The sequence below is a fragment of the Muscardinus avellanarius genome (genome assembly GCF_963383645.1).
Source record: "Muscardinus avellanarius genome assembly, chromosome: 2".
In the NCBI taxonomy this organism is placed as follows: domain Eukaryota; kingdom Metazoa; phylum Chordata; class Mammalia; order Rodentia; family Gliridae; genus Muscardinus; species Muscardinus avellanarius.
The window spans coordinates 169,848,732-169,871,396 of record NC_137787.1 but is presented as its reverse complement, the minus strand read 5'-3'; the positions used below and the strand labels follow the sequence as shown (position 1 = coordinate 169,871,396).

Sequence of the window (22,665 nt, the reverse complement as noted above, 5' to 3'; positions counted from 1 at the left end):
TCATCAGTATGAACTACATTATTATGTGAGGCTACAATGCACCAATAGAAGTATGAAAATAATACATAGAATATATTTTTAAAATCTGAGGCATTCTGCAATCGCCCAACCTACCTAATATATATATACAACTTCAAAATAATTGTTTAGCATCTGTTTTAAAAAGATATTTGAGTTTGTAATCCTTCTTGCCCATCGATCTGCAAAACTAGTGTTCCTCATAGATGTGTGTTCAAATTATAAAATATTTAACAAATTTGTGAACACTTGGTTGCCATTATTAGCACAAAAGCATAGGCACATATATCAGTCAGTCACCGACATACCTGACGAGAACAACTTAGAGGAGGAAAAGTTAATTTGCTCTAAGGCAGAAATGTAATGGCAGCGGGGTGTGGCAGAGGGAAGACACTCATTCACGGCCCCTGGTTAGATTCTGTTTCAAAATAAAATAGGGTTGGCGGTATAGCTCAGAGATAGAATGCCCCTGGATTCAATCCCTACTATCACACACACACACAAAACCCATCTAAACTATCTACTCAGTCACTCTAACACAAATCTTACTTTTATTCTCCACCTAGCGTAACACAAATGTCTGTTATTTGTCTGGTCTCACAAGCACATAAACTCAGTGACTGCTGGCACTTGTTGACAGTGTTCACAGCTATAACTCCTGCACGTGGCACAGGGTCACGTCATCACAAGTAGATGCTCAGCAAACATTTAAAAAATAAATAAGAAGAAGAAGGACACAATATATATTTCTACTATACAGATAGAAATGGTACCTGCTGACCCAATGCATCATCTCCCATGAAATATAAAAAGGATAGGAAAGCTATTGCTAATGATCAAAGAAGACAAATGCTTCAAAAGAAGAAAAGGGCAGGAAAGAATTGTAGTATTTCTTTATTTTATTTTCAGTACTGGGGATGGAACCCAGGGGCATTCTACCTCGGAGCTATACCACCAGCCCTATTTTTTTATTCTTTATTTTGAAACGGTCTCACTGAGTTGCAAAGGGCTCCCAGTAAGTAGCTGAGACGGGCCGCGAACCCGTTTCCTCCTGTCCCAGCTTCCCAAATGCTGAGATTACTAGCATGCGCCACCACACCCAGCAAAACTGTAGTTTTAACTTGGGGAAAAAATAAAACACAGGCTAAGTCCAAGTTTAAATTCACATAAAGTTTAATCAGTCAAGTTAATGAAAATATCAAAATTTGTGAGTTAGTGTATGGCAGCGGAAGTTTACATTTTTTTGCAAATAATACAGTACTTGGTGTTTCCATTATCGACAAGCTATGCTGCAGAAAGAGCAATTGCATTAAATCTTAATTCATCAGGATCTCGTTCCATAAACTTCTTGCAAACTTCTATGGCATCCTATGAGGGAAAAAAGAATCACTTTTTAGTTTATAAGTATATGTCTTAATTTAAGTGATAAATAAGAATTGTTTTTCTACTTCTTAGTAATTCAGACTTCTTTTTCCAAATGAAAACTAATATCAAAAAGAGTGGGACAGAAGTGGCCTAATTTACTTAGTACAAAAGTCTAAAATATAATGAGTATTCTTTCTTGAAATGTTTCCTTTAAAGACTTTTAACCTGAAAATTACACATATCATTGATTCTGAGCCACACAATTTGTCCATATTTTAAAATCTCTAAAATTAGGAACAAGGTACAACTGATAGCATCCTGGGTTCAGTGTAGTAGGAGACACAATGAACAACTTTCTATACTACTCTGGTCTCTTTCAAATTTGATACTTGTTCACACAAGGAGCTCTGGAAGCCTATATTTGTTGAAGATTTTTAATACTGATCCAAATTTTCGGTTTTTATTTTCTGAAAAGAGCAAGGACAAAGAAGCAATCAAGTACAGAGAAAATGTTATATAAATTATCTTTAGAGGTGTTTTAAAGACTACAAGAATATTTAGTAACAGTTAAAAGGAGCCAGTAAGTTTTATTGTTACCTCTAATAAAGTTTCATCACTAGTTTTCCCGTGGTTAATTGGAAATGGTTTCCGCCCATCTGTGAAAAACAGACAAACAGTTGAATGCATTGCTGTTTTCAAAAGATAAAGTACTTTACCTTCCATTCTCCTCTTCCCACAGTGAGGCAAGAATTTCTTTAAAATTTTATTTATTTATTTATTTATTTATTTATTTATTTATTTATTTTCGGTACTGGGGATGGAACCCAGGGGCATTCTACCTCTGAGTTACACTCCCAGCCCTATTTTTTATTCTTTATTTGAAACAGGGTCTCACTGAGTTGCAAAGGGCCTCACTAAGTAGTAGCTCAGGCTGTCCTCGAACCGCGATCCTCCTGTCTCAGCCTCCCAAATGCTGGGATTAAAAGCGTGCACCACCACGCCAGCTTTCCAAAATTATTGATAGAAAAGAACCTCAGTACAGATACATCATAAGATGTCAGACCACTTTAAGTAAAGAACTTAAATGTTTGAAGGGTTTTAGAAGAAGAAATGGGTCACATACAAAGAACTGCGGATTGTAATGACTTTAGACTTCTTAACAGCAATTCAAACAAGCTAATAATAAAAAACAGGGCCCTGGCTGGGTGTAATCCCCACACTTGGGAGGTGGAGACAGGAATATCACGCAGGTTGGAAGCCAGCCTTGCTGACTTAAGAGGCCCTGTTTCCAAAGAAAAATATAAAAATAGGTCTGGGAGTGTAGACTGGAGGTAGAAGGGTTTCCAGGAACCCCACCACCAAAAAAACAAAAAACAAAAAACAGGGCTCTGAGTTCCATCTGCAGTACTGCAAAAAACAAACAAACAAAAAGACGACCTGGAAATTAGACCAGAGTCTATGAAGCTGTTAGGAGGGCATAGTTCCAACACTCCAACATATAGGCACAGTTTCAAAACCTCTTCAACAAGATCCCCAAAGCTCAGGAAATTAAAACAAGAATTAATAAGTGGGATGTATCAAACTAAAAAGTTTATGCTTATCAAAGGAAATCATTAAGAGTCTAAAGAGAAAGCGTACAGAATGGGAAAAAATCTTTAACAGCCATCCCTGTAACAAAGGTCTAATATTTAGAATATATAAAGAACTTAAAAACTTTAACCTAGAAAAACAAATGACCCAATCAAGATATGAGCAAATAACGCCACCTGAAGGGACTGGAGGGGAAGAAGGAAAATCTCTAATGCACATGATATATACTTTAACAAACATATCCTTATCAATCACTAAGCCAAACATGAGAAGGAGGGAGGGGGAATGGGATGGGAACAGGGTAAGGGCTAACTGGGTGATGTGTACATGTATGTTGCCACCATATTGTACCCCATTAAGATGTATGAATACAATGCACCAATAAAAAATAAATAAATAAATGGTCAACTGAATTGATAGGCATTTCACAAAAGAGGAGATACAAATGGCCAAAAACACATGAAGAAATGTTCAACATCGTTAGCCATCAGAGAGATGCAAATCAAAACTACGCTGAGATTCCATCTAACCCCAATCAGAGCGGCAAGCATAAGGAAGCCAAATAGCAATAAATGTTGGTGAGGCTGTGGGGAAATAGGCACTCTTCTATATTGTTGGTGGGAGTGTAAACTAGTCCAGCCACTATGGAGATCAGTGTGGAGAGTCCTTAGAAAACTGGGAATGGAGCCACCATATGATCCATCCATAACACTACTGGGTATCTTTCCAAAGGAGTTGAAACCAGAAAACTATTGTAATATATGCATACCCATATTCATAGCAGCACAATTTACAATAGCCAAACTATGGAATCAACCTAGATGTCCACCAACAGATGAATGGACTACAAAATTATGGGCTATCCACACATGGAATTTTTACTCAGCGATAAAGAAAAATAAAAGAAAAAGAAAATGAACATTCTGTTAAGTGAGATTAGCCAAACATAGAGAGAGAGAAGGGTCATGTTTTCTTTAATATGTGCAGGATAGGGAGTAACTGGGATATAAGAGAGACTCCAGATGATGAGAAGAAACCTCAGGGGAGCCAGGAAGGAGATATAAGGGAGAAAGACTTAGGTTTATTAATAGAAATACTACCACAAATGATATGTATACATGTGAATATATACCAATGTCAATCTGGGTACTCCAAGTGGGAGGGAGGGAAATGGTGGGGCACCAAGAGCGTGTGCATGTACGTAATTGTCAACATGATTTACAGTATGATGTGCAATTATAATGCACCAATACACACACACACACACACACACACAAAAAAAAAAAAAAAAAAAAAGCAAAAAGTAAAGTATGCATTTTGTGATGGAGAAGAGGAGCCAAGGAAAGCTAAATCATTATCTTCTCTTTGGGGAACTCAAGAAATAATACTTAGGCAACTTCTAACTCCAGCTATGATGGACTAACTGAAACTGGACAAGGCCTTCCACTGGAAACAACAAAAAACCTAGATAAAAGATCTAAAACAGCTGTTTTTAGACATTAAAACGATGGCCCAGAACTGTAAGTAAGCCCTACAATAACACAGTAACACCAGCTTTCTGCCAGGGGACATTTACTGGACCCACTGCAGAAAACAGTCTTAATGAGCTAAGTAGAAAGAGAAGAAAATTCAAGGAAGGTGAGGCAGCTGGAATTGGCAAATTACTCAAAAGAAGGCTTTGGAGAGCCCTGTTTTCTGCCGGCCAGCCCAGGCCTGTGAGCTGGGGAGGAAGGGGAGCTTGAGGCTGGCGTGGCAGCATGTGTTTACACACAGCGGGGGCAGGTAAGCCAGAAAATACGCAAAGAACCAAGGGAGAACGCTTCTCACTTCCAGAAAAAAGAATCAAAAATGGAAACAAACACACACTAGAACAGATCTATGATACCAGATTAGAATCAGAAGTGCTTTGTTTTGGGGTGCTAGGGAGTGGATGCAGGGCATGGTGCACACTGAGCAAGTGCCCCACCACTGAGTGAGAAAGAAATGAGTGGCTTCAACAGACAGAGGCATGGAAACAGACATAACTGTGTGTGCATGTATTCCCATATTTACATACACGTGCATACATATAATAATATGTAAAATTATTTCCTAGTTCTGTCCTCTGAGAGAGACTAGAAGTGATGATACCTTAAGAGAAACGAGAAATGCTAGCACTTCAATTTGGGTTCTAAATTTTCCACTGGAGGAACAAGGGCTCCTTGGGGAAATGGCTGGACACAGAATAAAATGAAACAGAAAATAAAAGATGAGCCTAGAATATCCTGCTTCGCCTGAAACTATGCAAAGAATGACAACGACATATCAAAAGGACACAAGAGCCATCTTGAAGAGGTTCCCGTCCAAAGCTACGGGATGAGATGAGCGTCTAAGTACATGACATAAGCTGGGAGTGATGACACAGGCCTGCAATCCCAGGGGATTACAGAGGCTAAAACAGGGGGATTGCAGGTTCAAGGCCACCTCAGAAACTGAGCAAAATGCTGTTTCAAAATAAAAAGTAAAAAAAAGGCTGGGAGGTACAGCTTGGAGAGAGAATGCTCCTGGGTTTCATCTCCAGTATCAAAGCAAAAGAAAAACAAAAACCAAACAAAAACAAACCTGTAAACTTTTCAGTAAAATGAGTCCATTCTGATGTGGATGAATATAAGGGGGGGGGTCCTCTAATATTAGAGACATTTTTAAAAATAATCACCACTGGTAATCATTACAGTACTCACTAATTTAGTCAAGAATAGTAGCATCTTGGATGCTAACTCTGGTAGATAAAATTTGATGAGAAAATATTTATCATTATACACTAATTAAAAAGCTTAACACACTAATTAATTAACAGTGGAGAAGCCAGTCAGATGCCATCTCAACTAAGTGACAAATTTAAGATCACTATTAATGAAACAAGTCAGTGCTGTGTGCCTCTTGACAGGATACACCAAGGATGCAGCCCATTCTTGCCCAAATACATAAATCACAGGAGACTCACACAACCTGAATTGAAGGATAATCTCAAAGTAGTTGCCCTATGGTCCCCCAAATAAATTTGAAAGACATGAAAAAGAATAAGAGCTTGAGGAAGTATTCTAAATTAAGAGCCAAAGAAACACTAAATTCAACACACAATCCACAGATCGCATTATGGTGACGATCAACAAAATCTCCATGGGGCCTGCAGAAGACAATACTGATCAACGTACATTTCCTGATTTCGATAGTCTTACCGTATGGCTATAGAGTTGTGTAGGGAAGTATCTGTTTATTTTGAGGGAATGCACACCGAAGTATTAAAAGATAATGAAGCACCTTGTCTGCAACTTATTTTCAAATGTTCAGAAATATGAACTGAAGAGCGAGAGCATCCTCTCTCCTGTCTCACCCCAGGATTCAGGAGGCTGAGACAGGAGGATCTCGGTTCGAGGCCAGACTCAGTTACTTTAGTGAGGCCCTCCACAACTTAGTGAGACTCTATTTCAAAATAAAGAATTAAAAAAAAAATAGGGCTGGGGGTGTAGCTTGGAGGTAGAATGCCCCTGGGTTCCATCCCCAGTAACACAAAAAAAAAAGAAAAAAAAAGAAATATGAATATAAGTAGTCTAAGGCAAGGTTATATGAGAGTTCTCAGTACTTTTTCTGTAACTTCTGTAAGTATCTAATTATTGAAAATGCAAATTTAAAGAGAGTTTCAAAGTACACCTGTTACTCTAGGTAGACAATAATCCGTAAATTAACAGCTTTTTAATCTGCTTGTTCAGTCCATTATGAAATGACCTCCGAACTTAAATGCTCTAATTTATCCATAAGAAATCATTACATCTATTTCAAAGAACGTATTTCTTCCCATTTGCATATACTAGAAACTTAACCAGGGCCCAAGGAAAATAGGTGAATTAAAAAACAAAACAAACAAACAAACAAAAAAAACAAAAAAACAAGCCGGGTGTAGTGGCGCATGCTTGTAATCCCATGCTTGTAATCTCAGCATTTGGGAGGCTGAGAGAGGAGAATCCAGGTTTGCAGCTAGCCTCAGCTACTACTTAGTGAGGCTCTTTGCAACTTAGTGAGACACTGTTTCAAAATAAAGAATAAAAAATGGGGCCGGGCATGGTGGCACAGGCTTGTAATCCCTACCCTTGGGAGGCGGAGACAGGAGAATCAGGCAGGTTTGGAGCCAGCCTTGCTGGCTTAAGAGACCCTGTTTCCAAATAAAAAATATGAAATAGGTCTGGGAGTGTAGCCCGGAGGTAGAAGGGTTCTATCCCCAGTACCACCACCAAAAATAAATAAATAAAAATAAAATTGGGGCTAGGGTGTAGCTCAAAGGTAGAATGCCCCAGGTTTCTACACCCTGTACCAATAAATAAAAAATTAATTAATTTAAAAAATTAAAAAAAAAACAAATAACTCAGCACTTTCCTCCTCCTCCTCCTCCTCCTCCTCCTCCTCCTCCTCCTCCTCCTCCTCCTTCTCCTTCTTGCAGTACTGGAGATTGAACCCAGGGGCATTCTACCTCTGAGCTACACCCCAGCCCTATTTTTTATTTTGAAACAGGGTCTCACTAAGTTATGAGGGCCTAAGTAGCTGAGACTGGCCACAAACCCGTGATCCTCTTGTTTCAGCCTTCCAAGTACCGGGATTACAAGCCATGACAGGCGAACTAGCTCTTTTCATTAGCTAACTTTACAATAAGTAATTAAAGGCTACCACAATCCTGTTAAATTATTGTCCATGTTAAGCCAGGTGTGAAGGCACACACTTGTCAGTTCTTTGGAGGCTGAGACAGGAGTATTACAGGTTCATGGCCAGCCTCAGCAACTTAATGAGGCCATCTACAAGGAGGTGTAGCTCAAAGGTAAAATGCCCCTCGGTTCCATCCCCAGTAGCGCGCGTGCACACGCACACACACACACACATCATTCTTTTTTGTGGGGTGCAGGGGGGTTACTGAAGGCTGAATACAGAGGCATTCTACCTCTAAAATATACCTTAAGCCCTGTTTCATTTTTATTTACTTTACTGGTGGTACTGGGGATTGAACCCTGGGGAATTCTACCTCCAAGCTATACCCCCAGCCCTATTTTTATTTTTTATTCTGAAACAGGGTCTCACTAAATTGCAGAGGGCCTAAGTAGCTGAGGCTGGCTGCAAACCTGTGACCCTCCTGTCTCAGTCTACTAGATACTGGGATCACAGGCATGCGTCACCACACCTGGCTTTCATTTTTATATATGAAACAGGGTTTTGCTAAGCTGTTAAGGATGACCTCAAACACAGTGTGATCCTCCTGCCTCAGCCTCCCAAGGACTGGAATACAGGTGTGCGTCACCATGCCCAGCTCACTACTCCCTTAATCACTGTTTCTATTTACCACCTCAGTACTCCACTTGTTCAATCCTCCTTTTCAATTTATTAGGCCCACATCAGGGTTACTGCCAGTTTCCATCACAGTAATTGTCTATCTTCATTTATTTTGTAACTTATTACATTTCAAAGATTAAGGCTCCTCTTTAAAATTCTAAAATTCTTTTAACTCATTTAGAGACTCCAACTCAAAATTGTCTCTAATTATCTATTGCTAATATCAGCCTTTTTTTTTTCTTGTTTTGATACTGGGGATTGAAACCAGATGCATTTTTACCACTGAGCTGTACTCTGGACCTTTATTTTATTTTTTTTTATTTGAAAAAGAGTCTCGCTAAGTTACTGAGACTAGCCTCAAACCTGTGATCCACCTGTCTCAACCTCCCAAGTACTGGGATTACAGATGTGCACCATCACAATTTCCACCATTGCTAATTTAGTAAAGACTGTTAAGTGATTTACAGAGGTTTCCTCTAATTACTTTTCCCTTTGCTACAATACAAAGTTGGTATGTAAACATTCTTGAATTATAAGATGTTTGAACATCAAAAAAATATTTTTATATTAAAGGGAAAACCGCCATCACGTGAACTCAGTTTTATAGTATCAATTAATTTATGTAACCATAAATTATACCAGTCATGTTTATCCTAAAGACTTTCACATTTTCCATTTTTCTCCCCAGGATAAATTAAAATAGTTCTTACCTAATTCATAGAGATGCCCATCTACATGTACTAATGCAATAAAATGAAGGTCTACTTTTTCATCTATATTTGGTGCCTGGAAATAGGAGGAAAAATACATATTATATACATTAGTCGTCAAACAAATCAAAAACATATAACCAAATACAAATAATATCAAATGACAAAACAGAATACTTATTCAATATAATTTAAGGCTCAATCCTAGATTTGGTGGACAGAGCAATCATGCCTGTTTGTGACAAACGTTCATTCATCAGAAAAGAAAAAAAAAAAAAAAAACTAAAAAAAAACCACTGACTAAAAGCACATCTTTCTAAAAGTCTTGTTCAAATAAAGTCCAAATAAAGAAACAAAGAAGTCCCACTGCCCAGCACAATGCCCGGTATGTAGCATATACACAATGCACACTTGTTTAATGAAATGAATGTATGAGCCCATTTATGTAATTTTTAAAATTCAAAATAAGAAAGCTAAAAAGCATTCTAATAATCTATAAATGGAGATTAAAAATTCTATAAAGTTAAAATTTAAGACATCAAGTGAGTTGGTTCCCTTAATGACCTATACTTAATAATCTAATGGTTTGAACAATGCAGTGTAACTATGCAATGAAAAAGTCACAGAATAAAATAAATATTTGTACTCATTCTAGATTCAGAAAAGCTTAAAAATGAATAAATGTAGGGAAATAGCTCTAAAGATTAAAGGGAGAGAAATGAGGATAGGAACAAACTTAAGTACAATGAACTGCAGATTATGAGTTTTCTCTTGCTTTGACTCTTAATAAACAATTTGAAATTTAAGTTATACCTAGGTTTTCTTAGCTTGCCAAATTCAACTTGTGTGAGCAATATTTACATTTCGTAGACAATAAAATAACATATGCAGTGTCAGTATACTGGTTAGCTGGCATTTTCTATGATAGGCAATAACTACACAGCTAACACTAATATGTGTTAATTAACTATGAAATCTAAATGGTTTGAATGAAATAAAATTTCTGTTAAATACAAGTAGAACACAAATATTGGAGGTAAAAGTTCCAAATAGCATAAGTCAAATTATATCACATCACTTAATAACCTCTTAAGTAACATAGACCGTATCAACTTAAAAATTGTATTTTTTCATGCTCACCTAATTATAAATTTGCAGTCATAAAATAAAGTTTTCTAATATAGAAATTAAAAGGCACAGAATATATATTACTGTTTTTATTTATATATATGTATTATATATATATATGTATTATGTATATATATATTACACATATATATATAAGATGCATTTTTTTGGTAATAAGAAACCCAGAGGCAGTCTGCCTCTGAACTATACCCTCAGTCTTATTTTTAATTTTGAAACAGGGTCACTAAGTTGCTCAAGGTGGCCTCCAATCTGCAATTCTCCCATCTTAGCCTCCCAAGTACTGGGATAACAGGCATGTGCCACCATACCTGGCTAATGCTTCTAAAACGCTTACAAACTTAGTTACTCATCTAATCTTTCACTATTCTTTTGAGATTATTTTCCTCTAGTTGCAAATGGAAGAAATTCATCATAAAGTAATGTAGTAAACTAGCTTTTCCTGACTTTAATCAAGAACTAAAGCATTCCATGGTTGATAGTAATCAAGGTTATCCAGTTTTACTACTGTTCCACTACTATACTCCCCTATTCTGGAACCATCTACTGTGGCCACCTTTATAAAGACAGAACTGTCACTATGTTTTGAGTTCTCTTAGAGTGAGGTTAAAATATGTCTCCTTGTATTTTCCATCATCCTGGAAAAAAGTCTACTCATTCTTGAGTGTATTTATTCATACACTTAAAATTCTGTGCTAATGAGTTTTCTTAATTTCCTGGCTGGGGAATAAAAAATATTAGTGATCACTCAATCCAATATCTTCATTTTGTCAATGACCAGAAGAGAATCCAAATTTTTCAAGGCTAGCCAAGGTAATCTATAAATTATACGCTCAATTCCATAATAGAAATGCTAGAAATAACTTCTTATTTAACTAAGAGGAAATCTTGTTTTGCTCACTTTAAGACATTTGTCCAACAGACTATCAAGTATTTTAAATCCTGAGCTATGTTTTCCTAAGTAAATTACTTTAACACTTTCTCTTAAGAATTATGTATCCTATGACTTCTGTTTTTCATTTTTTGCCAGTAAATACAACCATGCTTAGAAATAATAGTATTACACTGGAGTCTGAGAGATAAATATGAACCTAAACCCTGTTAATCTTGGACTTCTTACTCATGTTTAAGTTTAAATAAAATGTGTCAGAGTACACTGTATGTATTTATATCGTATTTTTTACAAATTACCAAATCTAATGACTGGAAATTGCATGTCATTGTACTTTTGATTAAAAGTGCATACTATAAATTAAAACTCTACTAAAGATCTGAAAATCTTTTAAGCTATTATAAAAGATAAGTAAAGCTCAAAACTTGTAAAGTACCTACAAAACCTTAATCTCTATTATGGAAGCCTTTTTCTCTAATCAACTTCAATGAATCTGAGAGTTTAAAATTTGCAATCATTTAATTACTTAGATATTATTCCCTTAAAAACAAGAATAAGAAGCAAATGCCAGCAATTCTTCTGTTTCAAAGAATGACCAAGAAATAACTATATAAAAGGCAAAACACAGAAGCTACAGTTTGATTTTTGCCTATACTTTTATATATTATTTTTAAAATTCACTAATCTTGAAAATATTATTAGTTACCTCAAAGAATTATAAAATGATATAACAAATCAGTTAGAAATTAAATATTAAACCAGGCATGGTGGCCCACCCCCATAATCCCAGTATTTGGGAGGCTGAGACAGGAGGATTGCAGGTTTGAGGACAGCCTTAGCAAGCAGTGAGATTCTTATCAAGCTAGAGAGATCCTGTTTTAAAATAAAGATAAAATAGGGCCACGGCTGTAGCTCAGAGGTAAAATGCCTGGGGTTCAATCCCCAGTACCCCCACCCCACACAAATACTAATTATATGGCACTTAATACATACTAGGGACTGTTCTAAGTACTTTTTATGTATCGACTAATCATTATACAAACCCAATAAAGTAGGTAATATGATTAGACTAATCTTACTCTTAAGGAAACAGGCAGCGAGGCATTCAGTAACATATTCTAAGCTACATAGCTTGTTAAGTGATAGAATCTAGAATAAAACCCAGGCCATGTAGCTCCAGAATCTATGTTCTTGAACAATACTTTCTAAAAGTACTTATGAAACTAGAGGCCATGGAATATAGAGTAAAGATCAACATTCCATAAAAACATATAACTGGAGATGCCAAATTGTATGACATGCTCATTTATACATAAGTTTTTAAATTCAAATTAGCCATTCATATCTGGAATTATTCCATGCCTCAGGCAGAATTGACCAAATTAGGCTTTCACCCTATTCACCTAGTTCACCTTCAGTCTCTCACTGTGTCAAGCACTAGACAGCACAGTGGAGAATCAACAAATAGCAAATGGATGAATGAATACAAATGACATATGAATGTCGGAACCCAGTGAGGGTGATGAAACAGAGAGCAAGAGACACCACTCTGTGGATACTCAGAACAAATGGAAGGCTATTTGATGAGCTTACAGATACTTGGTAGAAGCAAACGTTTCAGAAATTAAAAGTGTCAAGACTCCATTGTTTGATTACAACTCTATAAGGACAAATAAGGGGAAGAAAGAATGTCTGACATCATCTTTTAATTCTTTTAAGTGTTAAATATATGTACAATTACACTTTCTCTGGTCCTAAAAGTCACGATGATTTAAAGAAATGTTAAGTCTCTTATAAATGTATGCACACATCAAAGCTTTCAGATACAGTATTTCTAGGTAGGCTCTGCTAAGCCACAGTCATTGCTTTTAATAGTCTGAAACATCAGAAAGACAAAAACTGTAGTTGCTTAATTCCGCAAATTATTTCAATTATTAGAATTACTCAAATTCCATCATTATCCTTAACATTAGAAAGATTACAAGAACGAATACACTTTTAATAATTTGCTGACACTTGTAGCCTACAAAAGTGAAATCATAAAATTTGTGGAAAGACTACATCAATACACAGGAGAAAATCTTCACCTCCTACTTGGCAAAGATCTTTAGAAACTGAATAGGCAGGGAAGATCGGATCAAGATTAAACCAAGTACCTGAGGCACCTCAGGGAATAAAATAGGTTAGATGAAACACCCTACACCATGAAGGATTTAGATTGAGGACAGAGCAAGTAAGGTGACCCCAGAGCACGGCAAGAGACTAAAGTCATGCTCAGAAACATGAAAAACATAAAGTAAAAAAAAAGATGGCAAAGAACTCAGAAGGTACACAGCATTTGTTGACCCAAGTCAACTAAATGAAATCAGAAAGCCGAAGGATAAGAAAACACACATTCACTTTAACAACAGATAGGAACGTAAACACTATCACAAATGCGAACCGGTACTCGTCAGCAGGCAGGTGCCCGTGTGGTCACAGGATATGGAGTGGAAAGATGGATGTTCACCAAGGCACTGGCAAAAGTCAAGCTAGACTGCAAAGCATAGAAGAATGCTTGCAATCTGTTGGGGCGGGGAGAAAAAAAGCTAATGGTTGAGTGGACCAAGAGAAAAACACTTTGAAGACTGAAGATGTTTAAGGGGGAAAAAAAAAAAAAGGACTGTCCTTGTCACTGGAAGAAGAGATGGAAGATTGGCTACACTTACAACAGAATGGAGACCCAAAGATGGTAGGCGTAAGAAGGGTCGCCAGCGACGAAGACGGAGAGATGGACTGGTAGCCTTTGCAGGGCCTACATGGTTACGTTTGACCCAGGGCAGGGATGCATGGTGACACAATGCTGAGGACTTCGTTCTGCAGTGGCTAGAATGAGGCTGTGATGAGGATGGCGAGGACGACTACATAATTAAAAAAGAGAATATTTTACTCAGACCACGTTACTGGGTGACCACTTATTCTTAAAAGCAACGTATGGTCGTACTTGTATTTATAGGGTCTAGTACTTTGAATAACCATTACCTAGTAAAGGATCACATATGATTATTGCTTAAAATGGGTGAAGTGGAAATATAGATATAACCAAGTATCTGGTTATATGCCAGTGTCTGTAAGTGCACATCGGAAATACTGATGTATCCTCATCTGCATGGCACAGACTCATGGAATGGGATATTTAAAAGCCACTAAAATGGAATCATTGAATCAAATTGCTTTTAAAATGTAGAACACACACAAACACCCATCTAACACATAGAAAACACACAAAGAATAATAGGTAGAAGAAAACTATGTAGCGAACGGGCTTTGGTAAAAGAATTCCTTAGAGGGGACACAAACTCCAAAAACAGGCAGGTGGGGACCTTTAAAATATAAACAAGAGTGAAACTAAGGGCTCAGGAGGAGTACCTGAATGAACTATCCTCTTAATGGAGGTGGCAAATCACATGGAAATGTCATGTAACCTATTAACTGTAAACAATAATGTTAGTTAAAATGTGTCTAATTATTTTATGCCAGGTACTCTTAAACTGAATCTCCCAGTAACCCATGAGGTAGGTACAACTGATCCCACTTTACAGAAGAGTAATCAGCGCATAAATGGAAAGTGCCATAACCAAGGCCACACTGCTGCAAGTGGCAGGGCTGGGATTAAATACCAGGAAATCAGGTTCCAGACTTCCATAATCTTAATCACTATGGTGTACAGCCTATGTGACCAAGAGTAGGATTTTAATGCTACTTATAAGACCGGAGTCTAATGAGGGATACTTCTCATAAGGTTAGATACTTAGGAGATTGCTTCTTCAAACACTACTATCCCATGAAAGCCAAATATGGCCCAAACGTTTCCCAAAATACACATATGGATACAAAAACCAACTCAGTAGTAATACAAATGATCCTACGATTGCCACCTTTAATCAGTAACACCAGTATGAGCCGGGCGTGGTGGTGCACGTTTCTAATCCCCGCTCTTGGGAAGCGGAGACAGGAGGATCACACAGGTTTGAAGCCAGCCATGCCGACTTTCGATTAGACCCTGTTTCCAAATTAAAAAAAAAAGTATAAAATAGGTCTGGGAGTGTAGCCCGGACGTAGAAGGGTTTCCAGGAACCCCAGTAACACCAAAAACAAAAACAAAACATCAGTATATTAAATCACAAAATAATTTAAAGTGGTATGACAAAATTATAATCACTATAACCATTGTGAAAGGAAAGAGTAAAGTCCTTCCTTACTTAGTGACAAATTTCACTAGCCATGACATAGTCCCTTCAGGTAAATGAGTTTTTACTCTGAATGATTTCTAAAGCTTTTTTTGACTGAAAATTCTATGAGCCTAGTTGGTACTGTATCTATCTATCTATCTATTTTTAGTACTAGTAATTGAACCTGGGGGAGGGGGATTGTACCTCTGAACTATACTCCCAGCCCTATTTTACTTTTATTTTTTGAAACAGGTCTAAGTTGTGGAGGGCCTAAGTTGCTGAAGCTAACTTTTAACATGTGATCCTCCCATCTCAGCCTAAGTACTAGGATTACAGGAATGTGCCACCATTCAGATAGCTGAACTTTTGATCTTTGTAAACAATACCCTAACTTAAAGTAAAATTATCCTCCACCATCTTTTATCCCATTAAGATATATGACTACAATGCACCAATAAAAATTTTTAAAAAAAACTATCACTTTAATGAGAGTTTTAAAGATGTGTGAACACTTCAGCTACTCATTAAGAACTGATCAAAAATACGTAAAAGAAGCCCGGTGTGGGGACGCATGCTTACAATCCCAGTACTATGGAGGCTGTGACAGGAGGATCTGGGTTTGTGGCCAGCCTCAGCTACTTAGCAAGGCCCTCTGCAACTTAGTGAGACTCTGTTTCAAGATAAAGAATAAAAAATCAGGCTGGGGGTATAGCTCCTGGGTTCAATCCCCAGCACCATGCAAAAAAAGAAATACATAAATGAATCCTATACTTGGCTTTATATGGAAATAAACATATATAAAGTATCTGCTCCAACAGACATGGTCTAATCAGAAATTTGTTACATTTAATCTCATTGCATTTAAATAAGAGAGGAGGAAAGAGTGGAGAAAGTTAATAAAAGGGAAATAAAATGAAGTAAAGGGAAAGAGAGAGAGGGCTGACTAATGTAGTAGAGAACATTTTTTTCTAGGAATTTGAGGGAGCTGAGTGTGGTGTGGCACACACCTTAATCCCAGTACTTGGGAGGTAAGACAGGCAGGTTCATGGAGAACTTCAGCTACTTAGCAAGGCCCTCAGCAACTCAGTGAGACCCTGTTTCAAATTAAATTAAATTAAAACAATAAAATAGGACTGAGGAGTGTAGCTGAGAGGTAAATCACCACTGAGCTCAATCCTCAGTAACACACACACAAAATAAATCGGAGGAAGACAGATTGTTAAACCAGCACTATACTAAAAGAATGTGGAAGGTTGGGACAAGCACGTCGGGAAAGGAATTCTTGGCAATGGATTTAATGTGACAAAATTTTTACTTGGAAGACTGCTTCAGACTATCAGATAAAAATAGAAAGAAGTAGAATACATTCAGAAGACTAGGCTGTCAGGTCTAGATTTATTTTATCCTTTCAATCTACTAAGTTCGCTGTTACTTTTTCATGAATGTTGACAAGACATGAGACTCCTGGGTCGGAGAAAAAGTGCTTTATTATTCATGGCACAAGGAACATGAGCATTAATACGTGTGTGTCCATTCACATGAGGGCAACGCAGAGGGCCCGGGGCGGCCCCACGTGCAGTGGACTGCACAGGAGAGGAGCACTGACCTGGGGAGCCAGTTTTAGGTAAGCAGAAAGCAAAGCCGCACTTTGTCCTGGAGGCAAGGACACACTGTCTCCCGTCCCTTAAGGTTACTTCTACAAACACTTGTGAGAAACAGAATTTCCAACTTCAAGTATTAATGGGCTTCTTTTTATAATTTAAGAAAAACTTAATAACTGTTTCTGATGTTTTCAAGTGCCTAAAATAATTACAAAGACAGTACAGGAAACATTCAGACTTTTCTATGATATTTTACAACCACTGGCTTTATTATCTGCACTAAGGCTCTCTGCCTCTTCCTACATAATTTCTTCTGCTGAGCCAGGTGAGATTTAAGCTATAAACACATGATGTTATATACATCATGACTACTAAACACAGTTGTCTCTCAGTATTCATAGGGGGACTCGTTCTAGGAATCCTGAGATAATAAAATCTATGGGTGTTCAGGTCCCTTGTATAAAATATTATAGTATTTCCATATAACCTATTCACATCCCCCAATATACTTTAAATCATCTCTAGATTACTTAAAATACCCAAATGTAATATAAATATATATGAATAATTTTTTATACTTACTGTTTAAGAAATAATGACAAGCTGGGTGTGGTGGTGCACGTTTGTAATCCCAGAATTTGGGAGGCTGAGACAGGAGGATCGCAGTTCCCAGACATCCTCAGCTACTTAATGAGGCTGACCACAACTTAGTGAGAACGTTTCAAAATAAAGAATAAAAAATAGGGGTTCTAGGTCAGAGGTAGAATGCCCCTGAGTACAATCCCCAGTATCACAAGAAATAAAATAAAAATGACAAAAAGAAAATCTGTCCTTTTTTTTGTTTTCGATACTGGGAGTGGAACCCAGGGGCATTCTACCTCCAAGTGATAAGCGATACCCCCGGCCCTAGTTTTTTTATTCTTTATTTTGAAACAGGGTCTCACTGAGTTGTAAAGGGCTTCACTAAGTAGCTGAGGCTGGCTTCGAATCTGCGTAATCCTCCTGTCTTAGCCTCCCAAATGCTGAGATTACAAGTGTGGGCCACCACGCCCACTTATACAGGCTTTTTAAAGACACAGTTTGGGGAGTTGCTGGGGGTTGAACCAAGGGTTGCTCTACCATTAAGCTAAATCCAAGCTCCAGTTTCCCCCCTCCACACACACACACCTTTTAAAAGAGGGTCTCATGAAACTGCCAGGGATGGCCATGAACTTGAGATCTTCCTGTCTCAGTCTACCGAGTACTGGGATGACAGGCATCTGCCACCACACCTAACTCAGACACAATTTTTTTAAAAAAAGAATACTTTCAATCCATAGTTGGTTGAATCTACAGATGCAGAAACATTTGATATGGAAGGCTAATTTTAGTTTAGTATTTCCTAAGACTAAAGGAACTCAGTAAATACAGCACAGTTATCACCCCCAATTTTTAACTGATATACTTCTTTGTGTGTTCTCCCATCCATATTTTAATTTTGTCACTTGATGTAGCCACATCCTTCATAGCATTTCCCCAAGGCGCCAATGTATAAGCAAATATTGAACCTACAATAGTTCTTTAATACCTTTTGGCCTGGAATGTTTCCAGCCTTTGTATTTTATAACACTTTAAATATCCTTCTTCATTATTAATAAACATCTTCTCTGCAAAAGATAAAATCACTGTCAATAGACAGTTTAACTTTTTTTCCTTTCTTTCTTTTTATTCCTTTTCTTTCTTTCTCTTTCTTTCTCTACTGGGTATTGAAGCCAGGGATATTCTGAGCTATACCCCCAGCCCTATTTTATCGTTTATTTTGAAACAGGGTCTACTAAGTTGTGGAGGGCCAGGTATTGCTGAGGCCGACCATGAACCTGCTATCCTCTTGTCTCAGCCTCCCAAACACTAGGATTATAAGTGTACACCACCACACCCAACTTTAACTTCTTTCTAAACCATATGCCCTTCATTTCCTTTTCTTGTCCTACATGAGCTGGATAGGATCTCTAGTTACAGTAATGACTGCCATTGAATTCTGCTTTGCTATCTCTATCATCTTTGTTTCTTCTTTTTGCTTTCTTTGGGCCTAATTTGTTTTTGTTTTGTTTTTTTTTTTTTTTGCTACAGGAAGGTAAAACTAAGTCACTGGCGTGAAGCCTCTTTTCAACTTACAAGCATGAAATGATAACAGCTTCTAGCTTCTTTTTCTTTTCTACTATTATCATCTACTGCTATAAATTTCTGTCTAATCCTGTTTTAGCTGCCTCCTATAAATGTGGTATTTTAAATTTTCGTTGGATTCAAATATATTTTTTAACTTCCATTGTGAATTCTCCTTTGATCCATGAGTTACTCAGAAGAATGTCAATTTTTACATGTTTGGAGACCATTCATATATTTTTGTTATTTATTTTTATGTCTAACTTAACTCCATTATTCTTAAAAAGTCATTTTTCTACAATTTAATTTTTGGGGGATCCTGGGGATTTAAACAAGGGCATTCGACCCCCAAGCTACATCCTTAGCCCTCTGTATTTATATAAAATTATTTGTGTGTGTGTGTGGTGCTGGAGATTGAACCCAGGGGCATCAACCTCTAAGCTATACCCCCAGCCCGATTTTTTTTTTTTTTTTTTTTTGGTGGTACTGGGGTTCCTGGAAGCCCTTCTACCTCTGGGATACATTCCCACGGGCTACACTCCCAGACCTATTTTTTACTTTTTTTATGTAGAAACAGGGTCTCTTAAGCCAGCGAGGCTGGCTCCGAACCAGCGTGATCCTCCTGTCTCGGCCTCCCAAGCGCAGGGATTACAAGCGTGCGCCACCACGCCCAGCATTCCAGCCCGATTTTTTTATTCATTATTTTTAAACAGGGTGTCACTGATTTGCAGAGGGCCTAAGTAGCTGAGGCTGGCTGCGAACCCAGATCCTCCCATCTCAGCCTCCCAAGTACTGGGATTACAAGTGTGCACCACCACACCTGGATTCTATATTAAAATTTTGAAATAGGGTCTTGTTAAGTTTCTGAGGGTCTCACATACTGCTGAGGCTGGCCTCAGACCTGGAATCTTCCTGTCTTAGACATAGGTTATAGGTGTGCATCATCACATCCAGCTGTAAGATATATATATTTTTTTAATTGTAAGGTTTATTTCCTGAACCAGAATATGGTCCAAACTGATGCAAATTCTATGTACACTTGAAAAGAATCCATATTCACCTGTTGTTGGGTGAATGTTCCATAAATATCAAAAGGCCAAGTAGCTTGACAGGGCTGTCAAGGTCAGCTGTGTTCCTACTAGTTTTCTGTGTCTACTGCTCTATTGACCACTGCGGGGAACAATGAAATCTCCAACGATAAATGTAGATTTGTCTCTATTTCCCTTCAGCTCTATCAGTTATTTGACTCACACACGTAGAGGTATATATATTCTTTTTTTTTTTTTTTGTGGTACTGGGGATGGAACCCAGGGGCCTTCCACCTCCGGGCTACACTCCCAGATCTATTTTATATTTTTATTTGGAAACAGGGTCTCTTAAGCCAGTAAGGCTGGCTTCGAACCTGATCATACTGTCTCCGCCTCCCAAGCGCGGGGATTACAACCGTGTGCCACCACGCCCGGCTCTCATTTTTAATTGTATATCATTTTTATGTGTATATCTTCCTGATGAGGTAATCACTTTACCCTTATATAATAATGTCCCTCCTTACACGGATAATATTCCTTATTGTGAAGTTGGAATCACCTAATGTTAATGCTCCCACTCTTTGTTTCTAATGCATATATTTTCCTTTTTTTTTTTTTTTTTTGGCGGTACTGGGGATAGAACCTAGAGACATTCTATCTCCAAGCTACATCTCCAGCCCCATTTTTTATTCTTTATTTTGAAACAGGGTCTCGCTGAGTTGCAAAGGGCCTAAGTAGTAGCTGAGGCTGGCCTTGTACTGTGATCCTCCTGTCTCAGCCTCCCCAGTGTTGGGGTTCTTTTCCTATTCTTTTAACTGCAATCATTTTTTTTTTTTCCTGCAATACTGGGGATTGAACCCAGAGACATCCTACCTCCAAGCTATACCCTTAGCACTAGTCTTCATTCTTTACTTTGAAACAGGGTCTTACTATAAGTGACGCGTGCATGTATGCCTCTATCGTCTTGTACCCCATCAAGATGTATGATTACAATGCACCAATAAAACAAAACTTAAAAAAAAATAGTGACTTTCTAGGGCTGGAGCTACAGCTCAATGGCAGAGAACTTATCAAACATGTGTGAGGCCTTGGGTTCAATTCCCAGTATCGAAAGGAAAAAAAAATCCAAAGAGATTTTTCTTTCTTTCTTTCTTTCTTTTGGTGGTACCGGGGTTCCTGGAAACCCTTCTACCTCCGGGCTACACTCCCAGACCCATTTTTATATTTTTATTTGGAAACAAGGTCTCTTAAGCCAGCAAGGCTGGCTTCGAACCTGCGCGATCCTCCTGTCTCTGCCTCCCAAGCGCGGGGATTACAAGCGTGCACCACCACACCCAGCTCAAAGAGATCTTCTTGTAGAGGGTATAATTGAATCTCATTTTGTTTTCTTTTACCAAACAGATCTTTCTTTCAACTGGCCTGTTTATATTTAGATCATTTACATTTTATTAATTTCATGTAGTTTTTCCTATAGTAGATTAAAATCTTTATTATCAGTTCACAGATTTCTCCATCTGTTTTCTATTGGATTATTTGATTCTTTTTATCTTTACTATAGGCTTATTGTTTATGCATTTTACCTTTTTTATAAAATATAGATCTTTAGTCACAGTGTACCTTCAAGTAATATTTTGCCACTTTACATGTAGTGTAAGAACGTCACAGTAGAATCACAATTTCTTCCTCCCATCCTTTGTGCTCTTATCAAATGCTTTTATATATGCTATGAATTTATAATATATGATTACTATGTGTGTGTGGGGGGGCGTACTAGGGATTTAACCCAAGGGAATTCTACCTCTGAACTATACTCCCAGCTCTTTTTAATTTTGAAACAGGGTCTCACTAGGTTGCTGAGAGCCTCCCTAAATTGCTGAGGCTGGCCTCAAACACACAACCTTCCTGTCTCAGCCTCCCAAGTACTGGGATTAGAGGCATTTGCCACCATACCTGGCTCATGGTTATTTTTTATTTAAATAATTTTATTTTGGAATTATTAAAAATAAGAATAAGAACTGGGCATGGTGGCGCACACTTGTAATCCCAGCATTCGGGAGGCTGAGATAGGAGGATCGCAGTTCACGGACAGCCTCAGCTACTTAGTGAGGCTCTCTGCAACTCAGTTAACCCTGTTTCAAAATAAAGAGTAAAAACTAGGGTTGGGGATATAGCTCGGAGGTAGAATGCCCCTGGGTTCCATCCCCGGCACCACAAAAAAAAAAAAAAGAAGAAACTTTATATTTACCTTTACTTGTCCCATTTCCAGTACTTCTCAATTCTTTGTGTATAGATCCAAGTTTCTATCTGGTATCATGTTGCTTCTGCATGAAGAAGTTCCTTTACATTTCTTGTAATGCAGGTAATCTGATTATGTGTTATCTTGGTTTTTATCATAAAGGTATTATTTCACCTTCATTTAAAAAAAAATATTTGTGTTCCATGATAGTCTTTCAAACTTTAAAAGTATCCCACTGTGTTTTAGCTTACATCATTTCCAATGAGAAGTCTGCTGTAATTCATTTATCTTTGTTCCTCTTTCTAATATGTCTGCTTCTCCTGGCTGATGAGAACATTTCCTATGTTATCTTTAGTTTTTTGCAGTTTAAATGG

The 22,665-nt window shown here is 37.7% G+C and overlaps 1 protein-coding gene across 1 annotated transcript in view; it reads right to left on the bottom strand.

The window, feature by feature from the left end:
* Window positions 1–1,302: 1,302 nt before the first annotated feature.
* The window catches only part of UCHL3 (ubiquitin C-terminal hydrolase L3), a gene marked incomplete at both ends in the record, with an annotated part of 59,085 nt that continues 37,722 nt past the window's right edge, over window positions 1,303–22,665 (bottom strand). The window contains 3 exons of the mRNA XM_080689565.1: window positions 1,303–1,386; window positions 1,981–2,039; window positions 9,036–9,111. Of these exons, the coding sequence (XP_080545691.1) occupies window positions 1,303–1,386; window positions 1,981–2,039; window positions 9,036–9,111 (219 nt within the window). The remainder of the gene's footprint in view (window positions 1,387–1,980; window positions 2,040–9,035; window positions 9,112–22,665) is intronic.